The sequence below is a fragment of the Melozone crissalis genome, unplaced genomic scaffold (genome assembly GCF_028551555.1).
Source record: "Melozone crissalis strain CALT ecotype California unplaced genomic scaffold, PUWL_Pcris_2 ptg000018l_1, whole genome shotgun sequence".
Classification (NCBI taxonomy): domain Eukaryota; kingdom Metazoa; phylum Chordata; class Aves; order Passeriformes; family Passerellidae; genus Melozone; species Melozone crissalis.
This window is the reverse complement of record NW_026535796.1, coordinates 31,730,694-31,758,612: the sequence shown is the minus strand read 5'-3', so window position 1 is coordinate 31,758,612 and position 27,919 is coordinate 31,730,694. Positions and strand designations below refer to the sequence as shown.

At 40.1% G+C, this 27,919-nt stretch overlaps 3 protein-coding genes across 6 annotated transcripts in view; 1 reads left to right on the top strand and 2 right to left on the bottom strand.

Annotated features, from left to right (window-relative positions):
- The window catches only part of PRORP (protein only RNase P catalytic subunit), a 39,401-nt gene extending 36,750 nt beyond the window's left edge, over window positions 1-2,651 (bottom strand). For 2 of the 4 annotated variants that reach the window (XM_054275699.1, XM_054275701.1), the window contains exons 1-2: window positions 2,608-2,651; window positions 662-2,063 (exon numbers count right to left, since the gene is read on the bottom strand). In XM_054275699.1, the coding sequence (XP_054131674.1) occupies window positions 662-1,659 (998 nt within the window). In that variant the 5' untranslated portion in view covers window positions 1,660-2,063; window positions 2,608-2,651. Of the gene's footprint in view, window positions 1-661; window positions 2,064-2,396; window positions 2,448-2,607 lie in introns of those variants that run through there. The other 2 variants (XM_054275700.1, XM_054275702.1) reach the window with 2 other exon arrangements.
- A 216-nt stretch (window positions 2,652-2,867) lies between these two features.
- PPP2R3C (protein phosphatase 2 regulatory subunit B''gamma) lies at window positions 2,868-16,361 on the top strand. The gene is made up of 13 exons (XM_054275475.1): window positions 2,868-2,933; window positions 3,588-3,715; window positions 4,593-4,697; window positions 5,269-5,381; window positions 6,148-6,245; window positions 8,645-8,715; window positions 9,435-9,567; window positions 10,659-10,714; window positions 10,787-10,862; window positions 11,476-11,612; window positions 13,206-13,343; window positions 14,946-15,005; window positions 15,721-16,361. The coding sequence occupies exons 1-13, from the start codon at window positions 2,885-2,887 to the stop codon at window positions 15,907-15,909; spliced, it is 1,353 nt and encodes a 450-aa protein (XP_054131450.1). The 5' UTR covers window positions 2,868-2,884; the 3' UTR covers window positions 15,910-16,361.
- A 549-nt stretch (window positions 16,362-16,910) lies between these two features.
- LOC128936377 (signal recognition particle subunit SRP54) overlaps window positions 16,911-27,919 on the bottom strand; it is a 34,821-nt gene continuing 23,812 nt past the window's right edge. Inside the window, exons 16-17 of the mRNA XM_054275274.1 lie at window positions 19,933-20,030; window positions 16,911-19,125 (exon numbers count right to left, since the gene is read on the bottom strand). Of these exons, the coding sequence (XP_054131249.1) occupies window positions 18,913-19,125; window positions 19,933-20,030 (311 nt within the window). The 3' untranslated portion in view covers window positions 16,911-18,912. The remainder of the gene's footprint in view (window positions 19,126-19,932; window positions 20,031-27,919) is intronic.

The following is a 27,919-nucleotide window of genomic DNA, read 5'->3' as shown; positions in this document are numbered from 1 at the left end:
TCACAGATGGGCTCACACCCAACCTCATGACAAATATGGAATGGGGGAATGGGGTCAGGTGAACCCCACTGTGCATGTGCACTGTAACTAGCTGTAATCTGTAGAGTCTGACAATCACTACTCATGACAACAAACTGTGTGACCAGCTAAATACTGTGCTAAAACATAGAGCCTCCTATGCAGATTGTACAGAACACTAGGAGATGAACAAAGTCAATGCATTTAATCTTCATTTTACCTAGTGGAATTTGCTGCCTCTTTCCTTTAAAGAAAGAAACTATTTACCTTCCAATTAGCTTACTACATCTACACTCCAATAAATTATAAGAAAAGCCCTCAAACACCAGTCAATATTCCTTATCTAGCACCCCAGAAAGAGATGAAGTCAGCTATTTTGAATTGTTACGACCCAACATAATTTCCTAATTTTTGTACCAAGGAACAATATTTAACAGGTAAAAGAAAAGGTGAAAACAGTAAAAATTTTAAACTTTCACAGTAATTTGTGAGCAAAAATAAAATGCATCTTTTCATGGCAACATGTCTCTTGTGAAGAAGCAAAAATCAAAATGAGATGTTGAGGGATCTCAGAGCTGATCTGTGGGATAATCTGGATCCCTTCTCCTCATGAACTGCATCTTGCAATTGAAACTTTATTTACCTTTCAAACCACAGCTTTATACTCTGCATAAATGTTCTGTGGGGGTATATTTGGTTCTCTCTCAAATATAAGAGGACACCAAAGAGCTCTTTTTGTAGCTCAGCACCTTTCATACCCCTGCTGAAGTCAAAAAACGACTGCAGGACGTGCAAGGTTGGGACCACATCTTTAGCCAACATCTCACTGTACAGTTCAAAGGCCAGTTTCATCTCTTGGTGACGGCTGGCTGCTTTGATACAAGCTTCATAGCACGTCCGTGAGGGAATCATAATCTTTTTTACTTCTTCCAAAACACTCAAGGCCATTCTCCACTGATCTGAATTGCTCAAGCCCCTGATTAGAAGGCTGTAAGCCCCACTTTCTAACATCTTGAACCTGGCCTTCATGATGTCGTACACGTCACGGATCTCTGACACCTGTCCCTGCTGCACGCACAGGGTCAGGTACTTGACCAGCATGTTGTAGGCAATGTCACCGTTGCGCTTTGCCAGGTGCGTCAGCAAGGACTTGGCCACGTCAATGGGGCTGTTGCACCTGATCATACTGTTCAGCATCACCTCTTCAAATATTTCAGGGGATTGGAAATCTCCCTTTAGTTTGTTCCATTCCTCAGCCGGCAAAGGTTTTTCTGGAGGTTGTACATTGCTAAAGCGATGCCTTGACACAACAGGACTCATTGACCATTTCTTTGCAGCTCCAACAGAGGAAGAAAAGAGGAATTTCCCTTCAGGTATTTCTTTAGGCTCCTCATCCCATCCTTTTCCTTCTTTGCAATCAATTTCAGACCTTTTCTTGGCAGGTAAGGCATCAGTTTCTTTGGGGTCCACTGGTAAAGCAGTGCTGGAAGTTGTCATAGAACTGAAAGAGTTAATTTTTTCCCTATTAGGGGTGCTGAAAGAGGCAGCAAACAGTTGTCGGCATCTTGAGATGGGCCAGAACATGTGACATTTCCACAGCAAAGCCTGAAAACCCTGACTTGTTTGAGAAAAGAGTGCCATCACAAGATCAAACTGTCTCACTATTAGCTCACTGTATCTGATGAAGTTATGAAATTAAAAATACAGTTTGCATGGGGATGGTTATTAATAGAAGCCCAAGGGCTGTCAAGCTGTATAAGCTTCTGTTTCCAGATGCTTGTTCTGTGAGTCCTTTTTGTCTCTTATGGACACAAACAATGGTGAAATCTTTTCTCATGAAAGTCAATCTCTTAGACTGTGAGAGCAATCATGCAAAATGAGGGCATCTTTCTTTCTAGAGAAGTTGTTTCACATATTCCTGTTTGTTGGTTACAGCAGTGATGTGTACCGTCAATGTTGTACGCAGAGAGGCAACGTTGATGCAGCCACACAAAAAGCACGGGGTTTTTCTTTCTGCCTTTGTCCAAGTTAAGTCGGGAGATTTCCTAAAAATAAAAATAACACTACAACATCATGACCTGCTCCGTGGTTTCCTGTGATATTTCCACCTGCATGCTAGCAAACACGAAACTCTGGGTAGCTCAGGTGATGATTTCAGGTGAGAAATCCCAACCCCGATCCTTCAGGCAGCCCCAGGACGGGGTTCCTACATTGCTTCCCTCACGTTTTCCACCTGGTGACAAACTTCCATTTAACTTGTTTTCCCAATCCCAAATCCTTGGTAACGCAGCTGCCAAAGAGGCAGAGCAACAGGCAAATTACAGAGGCAGTAATTACACTGAAATGCCAGGGACACGTAAGATTATACAGGTAAATACCGGGAGGTCCGCAGGCTGATCCGCCTTGCGGGGAGACTCCGCAGGATCCCCCGTCCCTCACTCGGTACCCCGCAGGGTCCCCCGTCCCTCACTCGGTGCTCCGCGGGCCGGGCCCGGCCGTACGGCAGAACTCCCGGCTTTCGGGACAGCCATTCCCGCTCGCCCCTCTCTCCCTCATCCCGTCTCTCCCTCAGCCCCGCGCGGGTCCCACCTGACGCAGCGCGCGGCGGCCATGCGCGGCAGGCGCGTGCCCCACGGCAGTGCGGGCCAGCTTCCCATTGGCCCGGAAGCGCGTGGCGGGCCCGTGCCCGCGCGTGGAGCCAATCGCGTCCCAGCGGGAGGGGCGACACGTGATCCGCGCAACCCGTTAGGAGGGACGGGGCCGCTCCGCCATGTCGGATGTGGGCAAAAAAAGCTTCGAAGGGCAGGGGCGCGTCGTGAAGGGCAGCGCGCATGCGCGGGGAGGCGGTGGCGGCGGGCTCGTGCCGATGGAGTGGGAGCGGAGGCTGCGGGCCCGCCTGGCCGCACGCCGTGCGCGTGAGTGCCCGGGAGCGGGATCGGGAGCGGGCGGGGAAGCGCCCCGGGCTGCCCGCAGTCACCGGCGGGACCGGGCGGGACACGGCCGGCGGGGCGAGCGTCGGCCTCTGCGGTGCTGCCGTGCTTCGCCGTGTCCGCGCTGCTGGAGGGGCCGGGCGGGTCCCGGAGTTGCCCTGCGGAGAACCAAACTCCCGCGGTTCAGGGTCCGGGAGCGGTGCGGGCGGTGAGGGCTGGGCTCACGGCCCCGCCGCGGCTGGAAGCGCTTGGCTCGCGGGGCAGCGCGGCCGGCGCAGGTGCGCAGCGGCGGCCCCGAGCCGGTCTGAGGGGGCCCGCAGCTCGCAGCTGTGTCTGAGACAGCGCTGCTGCTCTGCCGGGCAGCCTCACCGAGCTGCTCCGTGAGCTGCTGCACACCTGCAGCGAATCGGGTGTGTGCGGTCATTGAAAGAGAGATGTGCCCATACTCAACATACTTACGGGGCGTATTCTTGTGTAATTTATGAAATTGGTCTGTGTTCCGCTCATTTCCACCTCATATTTGTGTTACCAAACAGCACAACCAGATAAGCCCCAGTATTAACTCTGCTATTCGAGCCCCTGTTTACATTAGAACTCTCTCTGGAGTACAGCGTGAACATTCTTTTCTATGTCAATCAGCCAAAAAGAGCGAACAAGAGCTAAAAGATGAAGAAATGGAATTGTTCACAAAATATTATATGGAATGGAAAGGAGGGAAAAAAAGTGACAACATGTCATATGCAAACATACCGCGATTTTACTACAGGGTAAGTGAAGTGTCTGGATAAACTTTTAACAAGAGGCTGTGTTACAACAAAAAGTTATGCTCACTCACAGGCACCCTGCAGCTTCAGAAGCTAAAGTAGGTTGAAGTCTGAGTGATGTGAATTGCTTAGTCTAATTTTTTGTTTTGTACAATTGGGAATTTCAGCAGTTTTAAATAAGTACTGAGAATCTTATCAGGGTCAGTGAAATATTTTGCTAATCAGTCTGCTTGGTAAAGATAGCAAGCTGTCTTTCAGAGGCACTTAAAGTTCTAAATAAATTTTGATGTACTGGTGTTACATGTGTGCATCTTCTATTTCCTCCTGCTTAGAGGTGGGATGCTGCCTCATGAAAATGGTGGGGCACTGGTCTTGCAGACTAGAGATGGATCTGTTGCTTGCACCATCCATCAGAAATGCTTGGTCCAGCAGCCTAATTGTGAGCATGAATCAGATTGGGATGGGAGCACTTGTTGACATCTTGGTATTGCTGGTACTCATCAACGTGACTGCTCAGCTGCTGCCAAACCTCTCATGGTCACGTATTCCTTAGGGTCTCACATTTCTGCCAGTGCAGTTCTCAAGTACCTGTGTTTCAGCTGATGGGTACATGTGCAACTCTCCAAGTTCCAGTGGTGCTGTACAGTTTGGCATGTAAATATTGGCAGAACTTTCACACTAGGTGTTCTTTCATCTTATTTGTTGGCCAAACAAGTCTAGTAGACTTCCACTCTTTGGAAAGTTTGGTAGACTGGCTATTTCCTGTTAAGTGAGCAACTTCAATTAGAGTGTGTGACTCAAGACTACCTAAGAATACTTGCTGGATGTGTAGTTTTTGAATGCTCCTGTGCTGAAAATTAAAATGCCACAATGTTTGCAGCTGCCAGCTGAAGATGAGGTCTTGCTTCAGAAATTAAGAGAAGAATCTCGAGCTGTCTTTCTGCAAAGAAAAAGTAGAGAACTGTTGGATAATGAAGAGCTGCAGGTAGGAGAGTAATTTCTGTATGTCTTGTAATGGCTTCTGAATGGATTTAGATTATCTCCTGTCTGCCCACAGAATCTTGTGGTAAGGTGCTTTGAATTTGGGCACACAGTACTTGGTAAAGCTGAGGTGCTCCCTAGCCTTGGGCTGGTAATGCCAGTGTGAAGCTTCCTTGTTATGGTGTATGTGAAGACTAAACGGATGGTTTCCAGTTCTCCAGCGTGTTGCATTGATTTCTTGGTGGGCCCAGATGATAAGTTCTGTTTATGTGTCACTGAGAGAGACTCCTAAGATGGATGATTTTATTACACTGCAAAGACAAAAGGGGTGGGACCCTAGAAATGCTAGTGAGGGAGGGAGAGTGTGCATGTGGAGAGTGTGTGTGTGTTTAGCAGCATTTAAGGGAGTGGAAGTAGCACACACTGACTTTTCTGGCTGAATGACCATGTGTCCCGATTAACTGAGAAGCCCTTGCATCAAGCCCACATTTTTGCTGATTTTCTTAAATACTATACCTTAAGCATGTTAACATCTCTGGAGATATCTTCTTAACCAAATATAAATACCTTTTAAGAATCTATGGTTTCTACTGGACAAACATCAGACATCACCAATGATTGGGGAAGAAGCAATGATTAATTATGAGAACTTCTTAAAAGTTGGTGAAAAAGCTGGACCAAAATGCAAGTAAGGCTTTCTTCTCTTGTATGTGCTCATTTTGGCTAAACCTAAGTGCTACTGTAGCTTTCAGTTGCTAAAATAGATGGGAACAGTTTTAAGGTGAGAAAAAAATCATATCCATGTAGTTACTGATGAACTGGTTCCTTTACATCCTTGCCAAGTTGTACTCTGCCTCTCTGAGGTGACTTGTAATAGAGGTAGCTGAAAGAATGGTAGTGCATCCTTTTGAAGAAAAGTTATCATCAACATGAACATTTTTAGATGTCAGTGGTCAGCAAACAGCACGTTATGTAAATGAACTGGAAATCATGTCTCCAGTGGTATTGCCCAACCTTCCCTAATATCTTCTGATGCAGAATTTCCTACCAGATGTGCACAGCATGCAGTGAATGGTAGTTCTTTCTGCTCCTTTTGGAGATGGCTGTTGTGCACATAGCTTTGTGATTGAAATTTGGGCAGAAGCCAGTTATTTGTCAGTACTGGCAATTTCTTTTATGTGCATATTGTTGTAGAAGGTTGGAAGCTACCAAACACATTGTACTAAAGAGAAATTGAATAGAAGCTCTCAAAAGTTCTACATCACTGAAGAGTCTCATGAGCAGAAGAAGTGGCTGCTTTTTATGTTGTTACTTGGTAGGATTCCACCTGATGACTGTAATGTAGCATATTAACACACTCTGTGTTAAAACATTATTTTTCAGGATCTGTAAATGTCAAATACTATAACTGGATCTGTCAGTGCAGTGTAATCAGGTGTGTGGTTTTTTTGCAGGCAATTCTTTACAGCAAAGATCTTTGCTAAATTGCTGCATAATGATCCTTATGGGAGAATCTCTATCATGCAGTTCTTCAATTATGTCATGCGAAAAGGTTAGTGAGGGCTTCTTCTGTGTTAGAAGTTGTTTCATTTTAAGGCTTTTTCAGCTTTATTTGTTACTTGATGTTCCCTTCAACAGCAGTGAGATCTGTCCTTAACTACAAATGCTGTTTATTTTGAGGCTTGGGATGTTTTTCTTGTTACTAGAAGGTGGGAGTCCATCTTACCTCTGAAATCCACCTCTCCCCAGTCAGAGATATGCTTGATCTATTTGTTATATATATTGTCATTCTTTCCTTTTTTCCTTTATTCAGGCAATACTGTGAAGTGCAAAGCAATACAGTTCCATGGCAGGTGTGATCTCAACCACTGTGATCAGGCAGATAGCTTTGTTTGCTGTTTGTCCTTCCACATTGATGTCTATATTTTTTAACTGTGTGTCAGATATGTCAGTATGTTTCTGTGCTTGTCACTTACCATGCTTGCAGCTATTTTTTATTATCAATAGTCACTTGGGCTGAAAAATGCCCTTTTTTTGTTTTAATATGTATTAGATGTTGTTTAAAAATACTGGGCTGGCTAGCAGAATGGAAGATTGTCTCATTGTCTTTTGCCCTGGCTACTGTGTTCTCAGTTCTGCTAAAGCAGATCTAAGAGAACAGCACCTTTCTCAGCCTGCCTAAGTTAAAATCTTGTGGCGCAGGGGATGAGAAATGTGTTGAGCAGGAAGCATGATGTGCAGGTGTGCAGAATATGCAAGGAATGAGTAATAGACCCATTTCCAGCCACAAACCCAAAAGCTGCAGGATAGGAGACTTGTGGCAAAGTCTGTTAGGATTGTATGCATTTCAGAAAGGCCCACCCAGATGGACAGAGGTTTTTCAGGGCTTGTTTCACCCAGAAGTTTTGGGTCCTGTGTATTTAGGATGATGCCTTTCTTCTAAGCAAACAAAGAAAATAGTAATTAAAAAAAAGCCAGCACCGCCAAATCACTTCACGTGTGATATATTTACCTTTAAACTTAAGCCGACAGTGAAACAGCCTCACTGTATAATGCCTGCTCTCTGACTCTCAGCACACCATGAGAAACACTTACCTTGAGGAGTGAATGTTGTGAAGGACAGCTCATATTGCATAAGAGGAACTTTTGAGCTGTTTCGTCAGAAAATGGGAGTTAAATTTAATGTTGAGTATGTGAATAATAGTTTTTATTAATCTAATTTATTAATTTTAATGATTCTTATACTCCATCACTGTTACAGTGTTTTGACAATGGAAGCACATTGTCCTGTAGATTTTCCAGTTAATGTGCCTTCTCATTACAAAGACAGATGCTTGTATGATTCTAATTCTTGTCTTGTAACTCAGAAGTGAGGGCCTGACCTTTGGCTGTAGCTGCAGTGTCTGGTGTTATACAAGGGGTTGTAGCGGTCTATCTGTATATGACATAGTGCAGGTGTTTAGTGCAGTGAAAATGCACTGCTACACATTTCTCAGTCAGTGACAGAGAAGAATCCATATGATTCCATGTCACTAACTGTGTGTGCTTGCAGCCTGGAAAGCCTGAGCTTCATCAAAAGCAGCATGGCCAGCAGGTCAGGGGAGATGATTCTCTCTCTCTGCTCTGAGACTCTTGAGACCCCATCTGGAGTCAGCACAGAAGAGATGTGAGCCTCTCCTGTGGCCACAGGCTGAGAGAGTTGGGGTTGTCCAGCCTGCAGAAGAGAAGGCTTTGGGGGAGCCCTCATTGTGGCCTTTCAGTACTTAAAGGGAGTGTATAAAATGGAGAGAGTGACTTCTCAGCCAGGCAGTGATAGGACAAGGAGAATACAAATTTGCAATAGGTAAGACAGTTCAGTTTTGCAGTAGGTAGGACAACAGTTTTATATTAAAAGAGGAGACATTTAGAGGAGATGTTAGGAAGAAATACTTTACTTAGAGGGGGGTGAGGCACTGGAACAGATTGTCCAGAGAAGTTGTGGATGCTCCATCCCTGGAAGTGTTCAAGGCCAGGCTGGATGGGACTTTGAGCAATCTGGTCTAGTGGGTGGCATCCCTGCCTGTGGCAGGGAGAGGTTGGAACTAGATGGTCTTTAAAGTTGTTTCTAATCCTAGCCATTCTGTGATACACCAAATAAAATGTGGTGTCTGCTCAGCCATTTTTCACATCTAGTTATTATAAGGCAGTCGTGGCAATGGTGTATATTTATATTATAAATAGTATATATTTATGAAGTGTATATTTATAGTACATTGCAAATGACTTAAAAATTTAAAGACTGAAACAGTGTTTCTAAGCAGGACATGACATGGCTTTGCTTAAGGCTGAGAAAAATGGGAAGAAGCACTTAAAATCCAGCTGTGCCTGGCCTCGAGAATAACATCAAATTTTGGCATAAACTCAAAAGCCCCATAGGTTTCTTGCATTGTAATTTTGTTTTCTGTTTCACAGTATGGCTTCATCAGACAAGAATAGGTCTCAGTTTATATGATGTGGCAGGACAAGGCTACCTCAGAGAATCAGTAAGTGAATTTTTGATAAAGTTAATGTCTCTCTTTAAATCAAATGATAGAGCATCAGAAAGATGCCAATTTTTTTCTAGCCTTATCTTGTAAAAGTTTATATCATAACATAGATTTGGGGTGGGCACGTTTGGATAAATTGCAATTCATGTATTCAAGAGATGTGGTGGTGAGAGTGGTGCTAGCCTTTTAAACTTATGGGTAGTTTTCTGAAAAAAGGATTGTACCTACAAAGATTTTGTCATTAGCACTAGATTTAGTAGGATATGATAAAAATCACAAATTATTCTTCAGTGAATTATTCTCCTGTTCTAAAATGAGGTAAATATTACAAAGTAAATAAAAATGTCCTAGTTACCACTCAAAGAAAAAAGATTTATTGAAGAATATTAAGCAATGGGATAATCCAGTGAGGACTTATGCTCCTGATATTTGAAAAAGGTACAGTGGAATGCATTTATATTTACATATAAATATTATGTACTTTGTTAAATTCTGATTCATTAATAGGTTGTTTCAGCCCTACAATAACATCTGCATGTATATGATCTACAATTTCTTGCACATAGACAGAAGCTTTTTTACCTGCTTTCATGCTCTTTTCTGCATTGTTGCAGGACTGTATTTTTAACAAAATACACTTGAAAGCCAGGGAGGAATATAGCAAACATGGAACAATTGTAATGTTCTATGCTTGTTTCCTTTTCTTAATTCTGCAGGATTTAGAAAACTATATTTTGGAACTCATCCCTACTTTGCCACAACTGGATGGCTTAGAAAAATCTTTTTACTCCTTTTATGTCTGCACAGCAGTTAGAAAGTTCTTCTTCTTTCTGGATCCTCTCAGAACAGGTAGGTCTCTTAAAATACTTCCACTGAAGCTACTTGTATTTTCAAAGCAATGTGTAGTTGTCCTGGTAGGCTTTTGTCCAGCATTGAAGGATATTCTCCACTGAAGACCATGACTTGATTGTAGTCTAGTAATCTCCTTTTAGAGCTACTGAATTTCTGTGTGATACCTATCAGCTGAGGTGCTATAGAATTATCTCTCACACACTGACAAATCAGATTCTGTTTCACCACAATGAGCCATTAGCAGTAGCTAATTTTTTAAGTGTTTAGGGTGAATAGAAAACGCAGCAACCAACACAACTGCTTGTCAGAACATCCACAGAGTTGTGGAAATGCTCAGGATGGTTAGAGTGATGTGCTTTTCCTGTGATTAAATCTGTGTGCACCATGTGCACCCACTAGAAGAGGTGTGCAGCTAGGTCTGATAGTGCTTGTTACAAGTGTAGCTCCCTCCTAGGCCCTCGATTTAAGTCACAAACTGCACCTGTTTTCAAGGTCCAGCTGTGCCCCTTGTAAAGGTCAGGATTGTGTGGGCAGCAGCCTCTGGCAGAGGTAATTGCACACGTTTGGAGAGGTGGGTGGGAAGTTTTAAGTGCCATTATTGTGCACAGCTGTTAGCACAGTGTCTGTGCACCAGTCAGAGCTGCACCAGCACAAGTGCATTCTGCTGCCTTAGCTTTGTGTCACAGCTGGAGTTTTGAAGGTGTAAAAATACCTTGTCACTTAGGAGATTACTATTTCATCAAATGATTTAAGCATGCTTTCCTTGAATTTTCATTTTACATTTTGAGTAGTTGATATTGAACACTCACATTTATTTTAATCTAGTTTTCTGGCATTTAAGGCTTCAGGATAGCTCCTGCCAATATCAGTAGTTTTGTCCAAACATTTTAAAAGGTATTTTATTTTATCTCTGAAATTAGAGCCTTAACCTTGATGTTAGACATGGGTTTTGTTTAGCTTTTGTTCCTTAAAAAGACATCTTTTTCTGCTCCAAATAATTCTTTCTTAAGTAGAACCTAAATGAGAATAGTGAAATGGATGTGTTGGCTGAGCAACTGTTAAAATGTATTTTCTTTTTCTTGCTGCAGGGAAGATAAAGATACAGGATATCTTAGCTTGCAGCTTCCTGGATGATTTACTGGAGGTAAAGGTCTCTAACATATACTGTTGTATTTTAATTTACTCTTTCTGAATTCTAACTTTATGTTTCACTTAGTTAAGGGATGAAGAACTTTCTAAAGAAAGTCAGGAAACAAATTGGTTTTCTGCTCCTTCTGCATTAAGAGTTTATGGTAGGTTCCTTTATATGCCAACACTTTTCTTCTCCTCTTTCTTGTATGACTTAGTCACATTATTACTGCTATATTTCCTCTGCTTTTGTCATGTTAAATCCTCCTGCTAACTTGTCTTTTCAAATCCTCTATTCACCCTTTCAGTTTATCTTCCTGACTTGCTTTATAATTTTGGTTCTCTGCTGTTGCTCTTTATTGTGGTGTTAAAATCTGTCACTTTGTTGCACAAGGTACAAGTTTCCTCTGTAACCTTCTCTTCTGGCTCTGTTCATGCCTTTGCATCCTCCTTAGCTCTTTATTAATGCTTACAGCATATTTCTATAAAGTAATATGCTCTTAGCCTTCTGCTCCTCTCTCAGTATCCACAGCTATTAACTTATATCAGAACTGCTAACACCTCATTATGCGAATCCCACTTCTCTCCCTCCATGTTCTATACTTATTTCTGATGCTTTATGAATATTATTGTGAATCTAGTAAATTCTCACTTAACTGCATTAATTTTATCATGGAAATTGGAAAATTTAGCATTTCATTGTTTATTTTTCTCTGTTGAAAGAATTCTTTTCTGATAGAGATCTATTATGGTTGGCTTTTTTTATCTCCTTGCTAGGTCAGTACTTAAACCTTGACAAAGATCACAATGGCATGCTCAGCAAAGAAGAGCTGTCCCGCTATGGAACAGGCACTCTGACCAACATATTCTTGGATCGTGTCTTTCAGGAATGCTTAACTTATGATGGTGAAATGGTAATTACATGTTTTCCCTTTGTCCACAGCATCACATCTTTGGCTTATTGAGTTGAGAAATGTCTAATAGACAGTATCTTTAAAGAGTAGCTTGAGGTGAAGAAACCTGTTTATCATTGTGCACTCAAATGATCATGCAATATATTAGCAAGTTAATTTTCTTAACACCAAAGGGATTGTAGAATGGCCTAAAAAAACTTGGTTATTTGAAAAAGCAGAGGTGATAGAGAATCCAGACAGCCTAGGATAAAGCCACTTGTAGATTCAGTTATAAAAGTGCATGTTGAAAAAATGTATAGATCCAGCAATACTTTTTAGTTAAATGTAATGCTTTAAAGAGAAGCAAAGACAGGTGGCACACTTGTGACTAGTGCAAGTTAGCTAAGCTGTCAGCTTTTTCATGAAGACAACTATGTTTTTCATCTTAAGCTTTCCATAGCTATGAAAAATGAGAAGTCTAACTAATTTAAAGTAACACCTTATATCTATATTGTTTGAAGCTTTACTTAATGTTCAGCCACAATTCTTGTCTGCATCCAGATGACTGGAATGTGAAGTGATAAGTTACAAATTCACCATACAGTCCTTTTGCCACCTGTGCAGTTTTTTTGTTAGAATCACATAATCACTGAGGTCATGAGGGATCCTCTTGGTTGTCCTGTTGTGGACTTGCAGCAGTAGGTTCATCTCTCTTGTATGGGGGAGGCCAGGGCAGGGCCCAGTGCCTGGATGTAGCACCAGCAGTGCTGAGTAGAGAAGGATCCCCTTCCTCAGCTTGCACCAAAGCATTTCCTAGTGCAGCTGAGGGTGCTGGCAGCAGCCTTTGCTGCAGGGGGCTGTTGCAAAGCTGCTTCCTGACAGTGAGCCCCCAGCTCTGCAGGTACAGGGGCTTATTCCTGCCCAGATGCAGGAGTTTGCCTCCCTCTGTTGAACTCGGTGAGGCTCTTGCTAGCCCATTTTTCCAGGCTGACTCTGAATGACAGCACAACTCCCTGGTGTTACAGGTAAACAGGGTAATTATACACACAGGGCTGGAGGAGTTCTGTCCTTGTCACAGCTGTGTCTTGATTGGGAAACCAAGAATCCATACTAATGAAAAAAGAAAGTGTGATACTTATTTGGAGCATTAAATAATGTTTCTTGCATGTAATTTGCCAGACCACTGACTCTGGTTTAAGGATCATGTAATTGGCCATATAGTTCATTATTTGGTACCAGTAGGCTTACTGCCACCAGACATTTAATTTATGGTAATGAAAACATTTTGTGTTTTTTCTTCATTAGTTGGGTATATTCAGCAGTTTAAATATATAGTAAACATTGTGTAAAAGCATATATATGCCATGTTTCATTTGGATTTATACTTGGAATGCTATTCTGCCTCTAAAATGGCAGGATTTCCTGTTATCAGCAGACATTAAAAACTAACTTTTCTGTGCACATTAGTGGTAGCAGCCATTTTCTATTTCATGTTGTCTTTTTCAGAAAATAAACTGATCCCCTAGAATGAAATAGCTGCCAATTATAGAGTTCCTGCTTGCAAAATCAATTTAGAAAGAAGACTGTAATAAACATGATTGTATCTCCTTCTAGGACTATAAAACCTACCTGGACTTTGTGCTTGCATTAGAAAACAGAAAGGAGCCTGCAGCTCTGCAATATATTTTCAAACTGCTTGATATAGAGAACAAAGGACACCTGAATGTCTTTTCCCTTAATTATTTCTTTAGGGTAAGTCTCTTTATAAGTAGGCCATTTTCTGTGTTTATAGTGTTACAGCCTATGTGCTTCTGCATGCAGATCTGCAGGAAATCACTTTAAATTACCAATAGCCACAGGCAGGCTAGTAATGATTTCTAAGAAGATTTAATTTTTTTTTTTAAGACTAAAATTGGAAAGATTTCAAAAGGTATTTTCAGTAGTTTATCTGCAGTTGAAATTAACTGGTTTGATTTTGAGTAGGGAAACTATTTTCTATTGATTTGGGGTTTTTTTTTTAAATTGAAAATTGTCCTAAGATTATGTGATGATTACCTGTTAAAATCTTTTCTCATAGTTCTAATTGATTATTGCCCATGGTTTTAATTTCAACTGTAATACTGAAATTCACTAAAAGAGATGAACATAATGAAATTTATTGATAGGCCTATACAGCTGTGGGATTTTTTCATTCAGTGCTTTGCTTGCAAAAAGCTTATTGCATTTTTCATAGTCTGCGTTTGTACCTATTGCTTCTGAAATAGATTTAAACTAAGCCTAATTTTTTTTTAGTTGCTGTTAAAATTAACTTAAGATTGTCAAATCTTTCTCCAAACTGTGGTTTGTGTGTGATGGTTTTTGTTGTTTTGGGGTTTTTTTCTTCTGACTAGTGGTGATTTTGGTTGGGAAAGGGGGCAGGTGTTTTGTTGTTCCATATTGTTTTTCTCATCGATACCTGAGATATCTTGGGAAGTGCTCTGCAGTAAAACAGTGTTTTTGCTGTGGATGGTTCCAGCTGAGTTATGAGCTTGGTGCTTTATTCATGTGCAGGATTCCCTCAGTAGTATCTATTCAGACACAGGGACAAGCACTCCAAATTTTGTTATATGGATCTTTGTATTATAAAATAATAATGTCCTTGTGCTTAGCTGTCTGCTTGAAGGATGAAGAACAAGGTACAGATTTCATAGAGTCAGTAAAGCATTCAGCTCAAGGCAGGATCCTATACACACCTTATTTCTGTGTTATAACAAGTCTCCTTTTGGACATGGCACATTCAAAGTTTTCCTTGAAATCAGAGCAGTTCCTCTTGGCTCTGTGAATGATTGATTGCTTTTCTGCCAGCATTAAGTGTCAATAGGTCTGCACCTACAGAGGCTGAGCAGCTTGTGCTAGTGAAACAGTTTGCTTTGCAGATGTAGGTTTGGTGATGCAGGTGTGTAAATAGTACCACATTAAAATAACTGATTTGTCTTTCTGCTCATTGGTCATTTTCCTTCTCTCTTTCCCTAGCCTGTAATTCATACTGTGTCAGAAATGGAACCTTATGGTTCAAGTGTATTAATGTCTTAAGTTTTGAGTGTTGAGGGATAATATGCAAATTGCTCAAACACTGGTCATAATAAAAGTGAGATTCATATCATATTCATTAAGAACTGTGAACTTAGAGATGTGTACCATTGATAGTGCCTTAACTCACCCTTGCCTCACATATGGAAGAAAAATTATTGCAAGCTGTACCATGGATGCTTTGTTAGAGGGCAATACAGCTTAAAATGCAGAAGCATTTAATAACTTTTGTACAGTGTCAGTATAACACTGCACTAGCCATTCCTAACTTCTCTTTTTTTCTAGGCTATTCAGGAACAAATGAAAATTCATGGGCAAGAACCAGTTTCTTTTCAGGATGTCAAGGTTAGCTTTACCAAATGGACTACTGTGTAAAATCTGTGAATAAGCATTTAATAATTTAATTGTGTTACATCATAATTTCTAGGTTGCTGTATGTTTACTTGGAGAGTATTAGAAATGAGCTGACTTGTCCTACTCCTAGGTTTGAAAATGCCTTTCTAGTCAGCAGTTGCTCTGTAAAGTAACTGATGTGTTCTAGTAGTTTCCTTAGTAATACACAAATTACCTGTTAAATACATGTTGTTGTTTCTTACACAACATGTGTAAGAAAGGCACTTGCTAAGTCCATTTTACAGTTCTGGGGATCATTCCTTGGGGGGACAGGGGACAGACTGCTGACTGAAACAAACAGCCTATAAAACTGATCACTGCCTACTGCTTATTTAGTTTCAGTACTTAAAAAAAAGTACAAGAGCTTGTACAAAACTTAGCTCATGCAAAATGAATCTCAGTTCACTTGTCACTTTGAGGCTGAAGCCTCCCCAGAAAAGCAAATTCTTACTTGAGATGTGGGAGCTGAGGACACTGCTCTGAACTGTAGCCAGTCAGTCAGTGTGCTTTGTGTCTTAAATGCTTTGGGACTTAACAGCTGCTTTTTGTGAATTGGTGTGGGTGGCACTAGTTACCCAAAGATCATTCTGTATATGGTATGAAATAGCCATTATTCTGCTCATTAATGTGTGGGGCTTTTCTCCCAATTTTGACTTGTCTTTCATAGGATGAAATCTTTGATATGGTGAAGCCTAAGGACCCTTACAAAATCTCCCTTCAAGACTTGATCAATAGCAGCCAAGGAGACACTGTTACCAGCATTCTGATTGATCTCAATGGGTTCTGGACCTACGAGAACAGAGAGGTCCTTGTGGCCAGCGACAGTGACAGCACTGCTGATGGTGATGAAACGTGACTGCCAGTGGGAGCAACTATCCACAGAGATCTCCATTGGATGGGCCAACTGCTGGAAGCTGGAAATGTTCATTATCTGAATTAATTCCTCTTCCATTTTACTTCTCTCCCTTCCTCCTCTGCCCCACATATGATATAAAATGTGGTACATAAACAAATCACAGAACTAATTTCTGAAACCAAAAAAGCAAGTGCTGTTTAAGGGCAAAAAGAACCTTTTTTTTTAATAAATATTTTTGGACTTTTTTCATGTGTACCAAGCCCTGTTTTTATTCAAATACCTTATTCTACATGTGAATTTAACCTGAAAGTAAGAATGTGGTTCTTGGTATCTTCAGCACTGGCCTGTATCCAGTCACCCATCCCAAGCCTCCCTTTCCATCCTGCATGGCTTCCTCTAATGACAGCACTGTTGAGCATTCTGTTGTGAAGGCAAAAGTTTTCAGTAAGAAGTAAAGAATTGAGGCCTTTTTCTTCTATGCATGACCAGCTTTAAAACAGGGAGGATAAGTAAATTATTGAACTGGATAGTTACCTAATTTTAAGAGGTTCATTGACAGAAATAAAACTGCACTAGCTTTAGATCTAGTTAAAACTAAACTACACCTGTACACAGGCTTTCACCAAGTTAACCTCCTGTGCAAGTATTTTATGTAATCTATCTTAATTGTATGACTGAGCTACAGCAGTAGCAGTTACAGCTGTGAAACTCTCTTAATCCTTAAGTAAGCCACAGAAATGTTTCAGCTTTCAGATAGAATTACAATAGCTCCAGGCCAGAAGTGTTTACAATCCTGCATTATTTATTAGTTTGAGGTAGTGCTGAACATGAGAGTCTAAGGAAGGGGTGGGAGTAAAATGATATTTTGAAATCTGGTGTCTGAGTATTCCACTAGGATGTGTGACTTAGTAAAGATGAAAACACTAACCAGGCACACACACCTGTGCACAGGGATAAAGTTTCAAAGACCACACAGTTTTAAAGGAAAATCCATAGCCAACTTCCAGTTCAAAAATTATATTAAATATAAAATAACCAATTAATGCATTTACAGAAAAATTAAACCAATATGAAAGTGACCACTTTCATACAGTTTGGAAAAAAGGAAAGATTAAGTTAAGGCACAGTGAGTAATACAGTATTTCATACAAAGAAGGCAGTGAGAGCATTTGTTATGCAACAAATAGTAGGGAAAGGAAGTAAAAAAAAAACCAAACTGACATTAATTTATTGGAAAAAAAGCAAAGTATCCTTCAGCTGTCAAAGTATTACTCAAGCTATCTGATGTTTTCTTTCTTTGATGCTATATGAACTAACAAGCTGATTTTCTGTGTATTCCCTTGGTGTTGAATCAGGCTCTCCCTTGCAGACATCCAGGGCAAAGGAGTGATTTTACACTATGGTCAGCATCCTCTGTCTTACAATTCAGAAAAGGCAAAGAATGGAGTATCAAAGCAGATGGACTAGAGCTGATGATTGAATCTTCCTCCTTCGATTTTCTGTAGTACTGGAGAGCTACAGACAGATGAGAGGAAGCATTTGTGCTGTACAGGACATTAGTTCAGGCAGAGGGTCATCTGAAATACATGATTAATTCCAGAAACTAAGAGCCAAGGTACCTGGCCTGTGGTGTTACATCAGGCTCCTCAGCTGGCAGTGGGAGCAAGGCCAGGGACATGTCATGATACCCAACAACCCAATTTCATTAAGGACTATTTTAAACATTTTTTTATAAATCTCAAAGACAGAAGTAATGTTCTATATGGTAAATAGTGCAGGTTCTCTGCTCCTTTACCTACAACAGTTGTCCACAGAAAATGACTGAAGCAATGACACCTGATTGTTGCAAAGTAAACTCTTCACCTTTTACAAGCTACAGGTACAGTCACTGCAGTAAAACAGCTTAATTGGTATTAGATGTGGAGCTGCACTTCATTTAGACAAAAATAAAAATTTCTGGTTTTGTAAGTGCAGTATCACAACACATTTATTTAAGAGAAGGAAAGAGTCCTAAGTTTGGTTTTGTTGTTTCTAGTTATGTATGTGTTCTGTGCTAATAGGATGAAAATTATCTGCAGTGGCACATCCCTTACTGGCAATTTAACATTCAACACACAATTTGTTCAGGTTACTCAAGTACACGGACTTGTGTAATCAATGTCCAAAAAAGTTCATAGTTCCAGACTGGTACTACATAGAGTGTACCATGCACTTGATATCATTTAGCAAGACTTTAGTTTCTTTTCCAGACCACTGAGAGCATGCATTCAAGCACATGGGCCTCTTAATTCTTGGGTTTGAGAACATCCTAGACTGATGTTAGTTCTGAACTTTGCTACAACAGCACTGGATGGAGCAGCTGAGCACTACTGGCCTCCAGGAGTGCTGGTACTTGTTAGTAAGTTCTTAAGGATGCTTATAGCCTCCTGGAAGTTGGGATTTTTTTTACTTAATTAACAAAAAGTCAGTGGACCCTTTGATTAACATTAAATCTAACATTATTCTTTTGTGTTAACAACAGAAAAAATACATGCATACAACAGTGACAATAAATAGGGAGAATAAGACTATTATAATTACCTTTGAGTTACAGGATATTAATTCCTATTAATCTATTCATAGAGAGCCAAGTTGCAAACAATGTGCAAATCAGGTTTTTAGAAGTAGGAAACAGCACTGCCTCTGCAATTCACAGGTGTTAGAGACACAGCAATTCAAAGAAAAGACATTTCTACTTACTTTACACAGAAATTAGCTCACACATTCAATTTTAGACCAAATGTTTGTAGTGCAATTTTCATTTTAACTGAAGTGCCAATTTGGCAGAATGCCTCAGCCTTTATTAGGCAGACTGACTGAACAGACATTGCCTAGCTCTCTCCTGATCAATAAGAATGGTAGGAGTTGTATTTCACTGAACAAGCATGATCCTATTTTTCCTGTTTATAGGCAGATTGTGACACCTGACAGTTCTTATTTCCTACATTATACAAAGCTTTGCACTTAAGGAGGGACAGGAACTACATCTTTGTTATTTTCCACAGTGGGTGGGCAATCTGCCTCATTTTCAAAGTTTACATTCACAAATGAAGAGCATGCTGTTGCTCCAGGCTGGTCTGTCTGGACAGGAGCCTCAGCTTGTGGCTTGTTCTGCTGTTCCTGATGCTGCCTTTCTGCTTCTTCTGACATCTTGTTTTCCTGTTCCTCCTCTTCTGCCTAGAAAGAGATAATCAGATTCATATGCTACTATTTACCACTTAGATTAAGTCTTTCCATAAGAGCATAATAGTTACAAGGTAAGGACATTTGTTCCACTAGAAAACAGTCACTAGTTGATCATAAGACCAGGTACATTCCAGAACTCCACTCCCATTATGAAAAAAAAAAAATCCCCAAAAGTGAAGGATTAAACTGTGTTAAACACAGAAAAAAGACACATATCTAAATAAGCAATTTTAGTTAACAGCAACAGTGATAGGTCTACCTCCTCTAAAGTTTTTTCAGCTCTCAATTAAAAAAAAAGTAATAAAGCTTTAAATATGTTTTCAATCTCTTCTAAAGGAAGATTATTAAGGGTTAGGTTATTTTGCCCAAAGCACTGGCTATTTATCAGTATTGCCCCTTTATGCTTTAGAACAAACAGTAACCTCATGTTCAATTTACCCTTGAGACTGTGTTGAACAAGTTTTAGAGCTGGAAAGTGTATTGCTGGCAGCAATACCCCTTTTTCAGTGTTCAGCAGCTGTCCATCCAACTTTCTCACAGTGCTGACTTAAAGAATGCATGGTACAAGAGAAACAGAGCAGAGGTCAGCACCCACCCATTTCTAAGACTGATGAGCTGGAGAGAAAAGGCTGATGGATAAGAAAGCATTAATCATGCATCAAATGAAAACTGGAGGCAAGCTGAAATTGAGGGTCTAAAGCTTCATTTTAATGCTAGAATATAAATTTTATTTTTTAGAGTACCAGGGAAGACATGTTGGGAGAGAAGGAGTGCAAGAACCCTAGCTCCCACACATACCTCTCTCTTCATTCTGTAATACTCATCAATGGCATATTGGTATTTTGGTGTGCTTATTCCCAGAACAGATGCAATCTTTTCCCCCAGGAAATCACACACTAAAAAATAAAGGGAGGTTTACATAGGATTAGTATCTAGAAGAGAATTCTTGTACAACATTTTAGTATAAAAATTATCACCATATTTCCTGAATGGTTTTCTCTAGTCCTACTTCACTCACAAAATACCACAAAAACCTGTGAGGTTAATCTCCTATTAGCTGAATATACTAATAATTGCTTTTTAGGATAAAGAATGAACAAAAGGAGAAGAACATGAAATTCAGTGAAAATATATATGGTGATAGGGTTTGAATTCTTCTAGTTTCAGCTTTGGATCTTTGTTTTGCTAGGAATCAGTGAAAGGGTAAGCCTTGAGCTGAACTGAAACTGAAAATTAAGGTTAGACAAAAGTACATGGGTACCAACTGTACTGGCAGTTCAGTCTGCTGGTAGTAGAAAACCGGACAGGATTTACTGACACAAGCATACCCCAAGTCAGTTTTAACAATGTTCTGTGTTATATAATACTATATAATACTAACAGATTAATAAAATATTTGTTTCAGCTGTCTCAATTTTCAAGCTGTAGGCTACATTCAGTGCTACTTTGCTAAAACACATAGGGCGCAGTCAGAAGCATGGAGCAGAGGTAAGCTTGTGTCAGTCAGTTTCTTTACCATGGTGATGGCTGCAGATAACACTGGTTGAGTAAAGGCAAGCAAGAAGTCAAATATTCTGCACTTCAAATTGTAAATCTGCCCCAAGGATGCAAATGACTTAGTCATCTTCAGGGAAAAAAAACAGAAGTCAGTCACTGACTGCTTCAATGAACATTCAGAAAAATGAACTCTATAGATATCCTGGCAATCCTGAGTGCTGTGCAAAAGACAAGTTCAAATTACAGAGGTAGGAGCCAAAATTGAAATGCTAAGAAGAAAGGACTGATGCTCAAATTCATAAAGGACTTCTAAAAAAGGAAAAGCAGCATCTACCCTTGCATATGAAGAACAGATGCATCAAGGAATATAATTACACTGTATATTAGAGAAAAGGCATTTCTAAAAATAAGGATAGGTTAACTAATACAACAGACTGCCAAAAAATATAAAAATATTCAAAATTATATGTACAATGACAGAAACTCCAAAATAATTGTGGAAGAAACCCAATAAAGATACTTTACCTTGGAAAGAACACAGACTATGACAAGCATTTTTAAAACTTGGCAAAATTTTAAGAGATCCATGAGTCAAATAAATGTCTGTGCAGCACCCTTGACAACAGTCCTGTTTATTTTGTAACCTCAGAAGTTCACAGTATGGCATGCAACCAGATGTGTTCTTGGGATACATTCTCACTGTCTTCAGAAAAACTGTCAGTTTAGTTACACCAGCCAGCATTCTTTACAGGTAACAGCACACAAAATGGTTCCATACAAAATCTAATAGAAAACTGATATATTCCCTTGCCAACATCAATCTATCTCCATATGAAGAAAAAGGGGGGAAAGTGTTCATCAAAAGAGTACTTTCTGTTCATTTTTCCATGCAAGAATTGTTTATTAAAAGTAAAAAGAAAAAAAAATCTATAAATGCCTAAGGCAGGAGAGTACATCTCCACAGATTAAATACAGTTCAATTCCTACTTCTGAAAAAGCAACAAGTAGAAACCAAAGATGATTTACAGTCTGTCAACATGACTTTGTGACTTTCAGTATTCCCCTTCTGGTTTACCCAAGAATTAAATAAAGCAATACCTGATAAGGTGGATGTGGCGACTCGCAGCATGTGAAACCACAAGTAGGGTCCCCATGTGAGTGTTGTCTGCAGGAACAAGAGCAGTGTGAGTATGTACAGCTGTGTGGCCACGGCACAAAACAACACATGCAGAACTGAAAATGGCTGGAGAAGAAAGACCTGCAATGTTTTCTGTTTTCCAGCTACTACCATGTTTTTGCTTTAAAATAAGTATAGACCAGGCAAGTGAAGCAAAGTATCACCATAAGATATAACCATGGTTTACCTCTGGGAAAATTTCTTTCACTGCTTTTTGTTTCCTGCTTCCAGACTTGGGAAATGACAAGCAGCCAACTAAATTCTCGGCTAGAAAAGGCTTTCCACAACGTTCTGCATTCCATCAGGCCAAGAGGAGAAGTGAGGTAACAAAGTAGTCCCTCATTACAATAATGAGTGAACTGCAAAAGATTGTTTAAAATCAAACCAATCCTTCAAACATCTGAGGAAGAGGCTGCCTTAAAACATTTACAACCAAACAGGAATTATCCCTTGAAATCCCACCTGGAAAACAAAGCCAGGAGCCCTGAGGGAGGGGGGAGTTAGAGCAGCTCTGAGGGAGCGATGGAGCCAAGCAAAGCGCCTGGGCTGCTGTGAACCACGAGGAACACAATGGGAATAAACTGGGCTCAGCTGGGGCCACCTCAAACGTTTGCACGTGAGTGAGGAAGTTTCTGTGAGGAGCCTGCACACCAGGGCACACAACATGGGACACAAACATGAGGAACTGGAGATCTGTGTGCAGCTGCAGGGGTAGGATCTCATCAGGATCCAAGGGATGCAGCGAATGCACCGAGTGCTGCTGTGGAGGGATACAGGCTGCTCAGGAAGGGCTGGCCAGGAAGACAAAAGGAATTGCTCTTTGCGTGACTGCTACAGCAAAAATACTGCAGCCCCCACACGAACTCATACATAGATATATACGCAGTAAATTAAAGATTTATAATTAAATTAATTATAAAATAATGGGTGTGCACAGGCTATGCTTTTCATCTAAGGAAGAGACTGTATCTGTTTGAAAAAAAAACAAAACAAACCATGTAATAAAAAGGAAAAAGGGAAAAGCAGATTCCAAGCAAATGGGGAAAAATTGTAGGCTTTCCCATTTGTGAAAAGGCAAATTCAACTTTCACAGTGAACTAAAATATGTCTATAGTTAACAGGCTGTTGTATTCAGGTGAGCTCTTTGATCCATATTTCCCCTCAGAAAAGATCTCTGTAGAAGTACCTTTCTTCTGGAAAGTAGCAATTTAAAGTGTTAGCTTTTATTAAATAAAACACATGAGCTCTACTCAGTTATGTAAGTATTTATAACTTGCTGCTAAGAACTGTTTGGTAGTAACTTTTTTCTATGATCTTCTTTAACAGATATGTGTACAGCAACAACCAATATTATTTTAAATAATACAGCTACAGAAACTATCTGGGATAGCCTCAGTATATATGTACACAAGCACTAGGCTTTGGTGCTTTCCAAGCATCATCTCTACAAATCAGTACAACAAGAAATTGTCTGTCAAGCCACAAACTCAAGTTGGGCAGGCTGACAAAAAGCCAGATGCTATATATTTTTGGCAGTGGATATGGAAAATGTCCTGCCAAGGTAAAAGTGTAAGCAAAACCAGCTGCTATCCTACTTACACAAAAGCACCTCCAGCTCATTGATTATGTGCTCAGTTGGCAGAAAGGCTAACGAGGAGTTTGTTCAGTTGAAGAAGTCAAAAAAAGTGCTGGAAAAGCTTGTTGCCACAGGTGCAAATAATGGCACTGACAGGGCTCTGCACAATCCTTCATGATGAGGTGACAGGGTTAGAAAGCATTCATGCAGGGCACAGGACAAACAAGGGCCTGCTGTGTGCTGTAAGAAAGAACTTACAAGAGCCCTCACAATATTTCAGAGTGAAAGGACAAGCTGAGCTTCAATGTGACAGAAGTAAGTCACACCCAGAACATTCTAACAAGTTTGTGGTAACACAAACGTGGGTAACAGCTGAGGCTCAGCAGACACAGAGGTTCTATTGCCACTCTTCCCCCTCCACAGCTAAAAATCAGTTTGGTACGCTGGAAGCACTTCTAAGTTCAGCTTTGTGGGAGCCTCTGCTTCCTGACAAAGCCCAACCAGACATTTCCTCATCCCTGACAAGCAAGGCTTTGCCAGACTCCTCAGTTCAAAAAGTAACTTTCTTTCCAGCATCTCAAAAGGCAATATAAAGCCATGAGAGAGGCTACTTCACAGGAAATGAAGAGGAGAAAGGAATGGTTTGGAGAGTAAACCACCAGGAACAAGGGAACACATCCAAGGCATCACCTTTTCCTACACATTCCCCCTTTATCTCTCCAGGGTAAATTTGGGTGCCTTCCCAGAGCACCTTGGAGAGGGAAGCGCAAACGGCTGATGTCAGGCAAGAACTGGTACTGGTGAAACTGGAGCCATTCAAGTGACATGAACAGGGCTCTTAAGCAATGGCCCAGTACAAATTAATCAAATTAATCCCTGTCAGTGAAGTAGCTTTAATACACTGAGCTGGAAACTGGAAAACCATACCCAAGTCAGCTCCTGCAGACCCACATACCCAGACACTGCATGTCAGCTTCCTCTGGCCAGCCAGAGAAGCCTTCATCTTCAGTCTTTAATCAGCTCAAGGATGCAGTAATATTGTGTTTCTTGACAGGAAACAAGGGGCAGTATGAAACATATACACTGTTTATAGTATTGCTCCTGCAATCAGTCTCTTCAGTAGATATTTCTACAATGTTTAATTATATTACTCAACTATCCTGACTTTATTTTGTTGTCAAAATGGAAACCATAATGGTTTTTACAACTGATTTTTAAATTACAAAAAATCTTAATGTATCATTTTAATTTAAATAGGAATGCACATAATGGATTCGATCACTGATAAAACCAAGGGGCCTCTGGTTCAATAACAGAACAGGATTTTGTTTCCTAGTGTGGGACTGCTGAAGGGAGCACACATGTTCTCTTGAATTTCCGAGTGCACCAAGTCCCTGAACAACCCACATACGTATTTATGTTTGGCAGATTTCAGCCCTAATAACACTTAAACTTTCAAAGGTATGTAGGGTTTCTTTTAGTCAGAGAAAATGGCAAAATGAGAAAAATAATAATATCCTGATTTAGGAAAAACCAAATCCTGTATTTAATAGTTAATATACACCACCAAATACACACTTTTTCATTTTTTACTGTGCCAAGATAAAGTTTTAATTAATTTGTTAATTAGTTTAATCAATGACTGTTCAATGCTATAATAGGTCTTTTGTGTAAGACCATGTAAAACTGTGGTATCTAAGACAAGCCAGTGAAAACAAGATCAGGAACACACACACCAAACTCCATCAAGAGCTTCTACCATATTATGAGTTACTTGGTCAGTGATTATTTTTCTCCTTCATCCTCAAATTCTTAAAAGAAAACCAGAGTTCGATGGTTCTCAAGAGAGAAATTTTTGCTATTTGAAGTTAAAGCCCTTTTAACTACAGGATATCAAGATAACCTTCCTGCAAGGATGTGTTTCAATCTTTCTGAGCATTGAAGGCCAACAAAATCAAATCCCTCCTGGAGCTTTGTTGCAGATGTCTTCTTGGGATGGATTCCAAAGTTGTCACACCAAAGTCATGCTGGTCACAGTCCCTCTGTGCTGATTTACACTCCACCTTCTGCCCACTCATCTAACAGGTGAACGCAGCAAAGAGTTTACACCAATAAACAGAAGGATTATCTTCTTAATTAATACAAAATAAAGTTTTGGTGGACAAAACCAAAAGAAAATATATATATATAGAGTGCAAATATCTACATTTTAGGACAAAAGAATCAAAAACACATCTATACTATTAAAACATTTGAATTTCAGTGTGAGAACATTCAGATATTACTGAATGCTACTATCTAAAAAATAATATCCTGTGTTCTGGATTAAAAAACCACAAAAGACAATAGAATGGGCACCCCAGTCCAACAATGTTAATGAACTGAGTACTGACCTATTGAAGCACTAGAAGTTCTTTCAAAGAAAATTTAAAACCCAGTTCTTTTTGAGACTTGTTTTGTTGAGAGTAACAGGAATCCACCACACCAAGTGCTCTGGTTATGGTATTACCAGGATATATACATATTACTTTGTTAGTAAGAAACACATTAGTATTGTCTGCTTAGCTGTAAAACACAATTAAACCAAGGTACTTACTGAAGACATTTCTTTACAACACAGCAAAATATTTGTTTCCCTTATACTCCTTCAAAAACTGCCAGGAGGCTAATACCAGCAGAGCTTTGATATTTCATGAAGGAAAGTTTCTATTCAAAATACTGAATGTGCTTTTTCTGAAAGTAAACTGGTCCAGAAACAGCTATTACCTGAAACATACTTTTCTGTATCCCAACTGAGATAACAAGTTTTAGACATGCTGGTCTCAGCAAACTGACTATTTAATTGCTTTTATAGAAATCCTAAAAAAAAAAAACCATTTTAAAAGCAGCTGTTGGCTAAAACACCAAAGCTCAGCTTGGACTAGCATTTCTTCAATTGTCTGGCTCAGCTGGGATACACAAAGCATGCAGGAGATAAAGTAAACCTCACTTAATGGCAACCCCTGCTCTAATCAAGTTCATTCTGTCCGAGGTAAAAGGCAATACATAATAAGGCATAGAGTGCTCCACAATAAACTACCCTGGTTTGGGGGGTGCTTTTATTAAAAAATGTATTCAAAATTAAGGACTTAATAAACTATAAAAGGAGAATAACGCAATCTTAACTCCACCATACAATATGGGTTTTGGCACTCAGAAAAGAAATCTGTGTTGGGAAAGGAGGGGAACAATCATGCAGCATTCCTGGCCGCTGTGCACACTTGAGGGCTCTTTAGTGAAGTGTGCATGTGCACAGCAGCATGCATGTCTCTGTCCCCACAACACCTGCACCAAGGCTTGTGAGCCTTCTGCCACTGCACCACCATGGAACTCTGCTACTGTCAGGAAATGGCACAAAAAATACACACATCTTGTTCCCTGATCATTGTAATTGGGAACAAAAATCTCTCAGACATCCACAGATATGTGACATGACTGCCTAGTGGGGAACAGACCTCACTCTGAAGACACCTGAACATTACCATAACAGTCAGTAAGTTCACAGTTCCTGCTTTGATTTGAGAAGGAGCAAAAACCCACCCTAGTACCCAGCAAGGCAGCTTAACATCTCACTCATTGTTTGTGATTACAGTACAGTTCTTTTCCAACTATATACTTTGTGTGTATTTAATGCTGATAATATCCCACCTGCTATCAAGCTAATGTTATTTTTTTGTTGTATACAATAACTGCCTACCAAGAAAGAGGGCAATGCCATCCATCCATGTAAAATCCATTGCAATAGCTTCACCTATTGGTGGAAACCCCAGTCCCACGTGAATTCCCACAATCTCACTGGAGCTTAGTCCTCAACTCACCTTTTTTCTTCTTCAGAATAAACTAATTTTACAGAGGGGAAGAGAGGTACTGCTTGGCAGTCAAAGCAAAGCTCTTATGGTTCACCAGTTCTTCAGAAGAGCACAAGCAGAAAGTCAAAACCTTCAGTCCCTTCAAGAAAGCCAAGCTCTCCCAGGATGGATACACATCCTAATAAATACAGGGTCTCCTACTCTAGAGTAAATAGAAAGCCTCAATCACAACATTTCTTAATTATGGATTCCCAAACAAGGGTGCAAGAGTCATTTCAGCAGCAGTGTCAGGTAGAAAGCAGGGCACTGTTGTCCATGCATGCAAGGTCTCTTCTCTGAAGTGTGGGAACAAGCATCTCCACAGCAGTGCCTGCCTCCATTCACAGGCTGAGCAACATCCATCAACACAAATGAACATTACTTACATGGACTAGGCAGGTCCTTCAAAATCTGGTCTTTATGTATCATGAATTACACAAGTCTTCCTTTATTTCTGCGAGTCATCTGTTTCTTTCCCTCCTTTACTCTTTTAATTATATAAAATTGTTGTTATGGTGACCCTAAATTACAGGTTTAATTCTTCAGTGTCAACAAACATAAGGAAAAAATGTCTCCTTTGCAAATTTTTTTTTTAAGCAACAGTATAAATAAAGGTATCTACTTGTATCAACACAGCAAGTATTATTA

Coding starts and splice junctions, on each gene's coding strand:
- PPP2R3C (XM_054275475.1), top strand. CDS start 2,885: ATGGAGTGGGAGCGGAGGCTGCGGGCCCGCCTGGCCGCACGCCGTGCG. Junction 5,382..6,147: donor AAAGCTGGACCAAAATGCAA/GTAAGGCTTTCT, acceptor GTTTTTTTGCAG/GCAATTCTTTACAGCAAAGA. Junction 11,613..13,205: donor TAACTTATGATGGTGAAATG/GTAATTACATGT, acceptor ATCTCCTTCTAG/GACTATAAAACCTACCTGGA.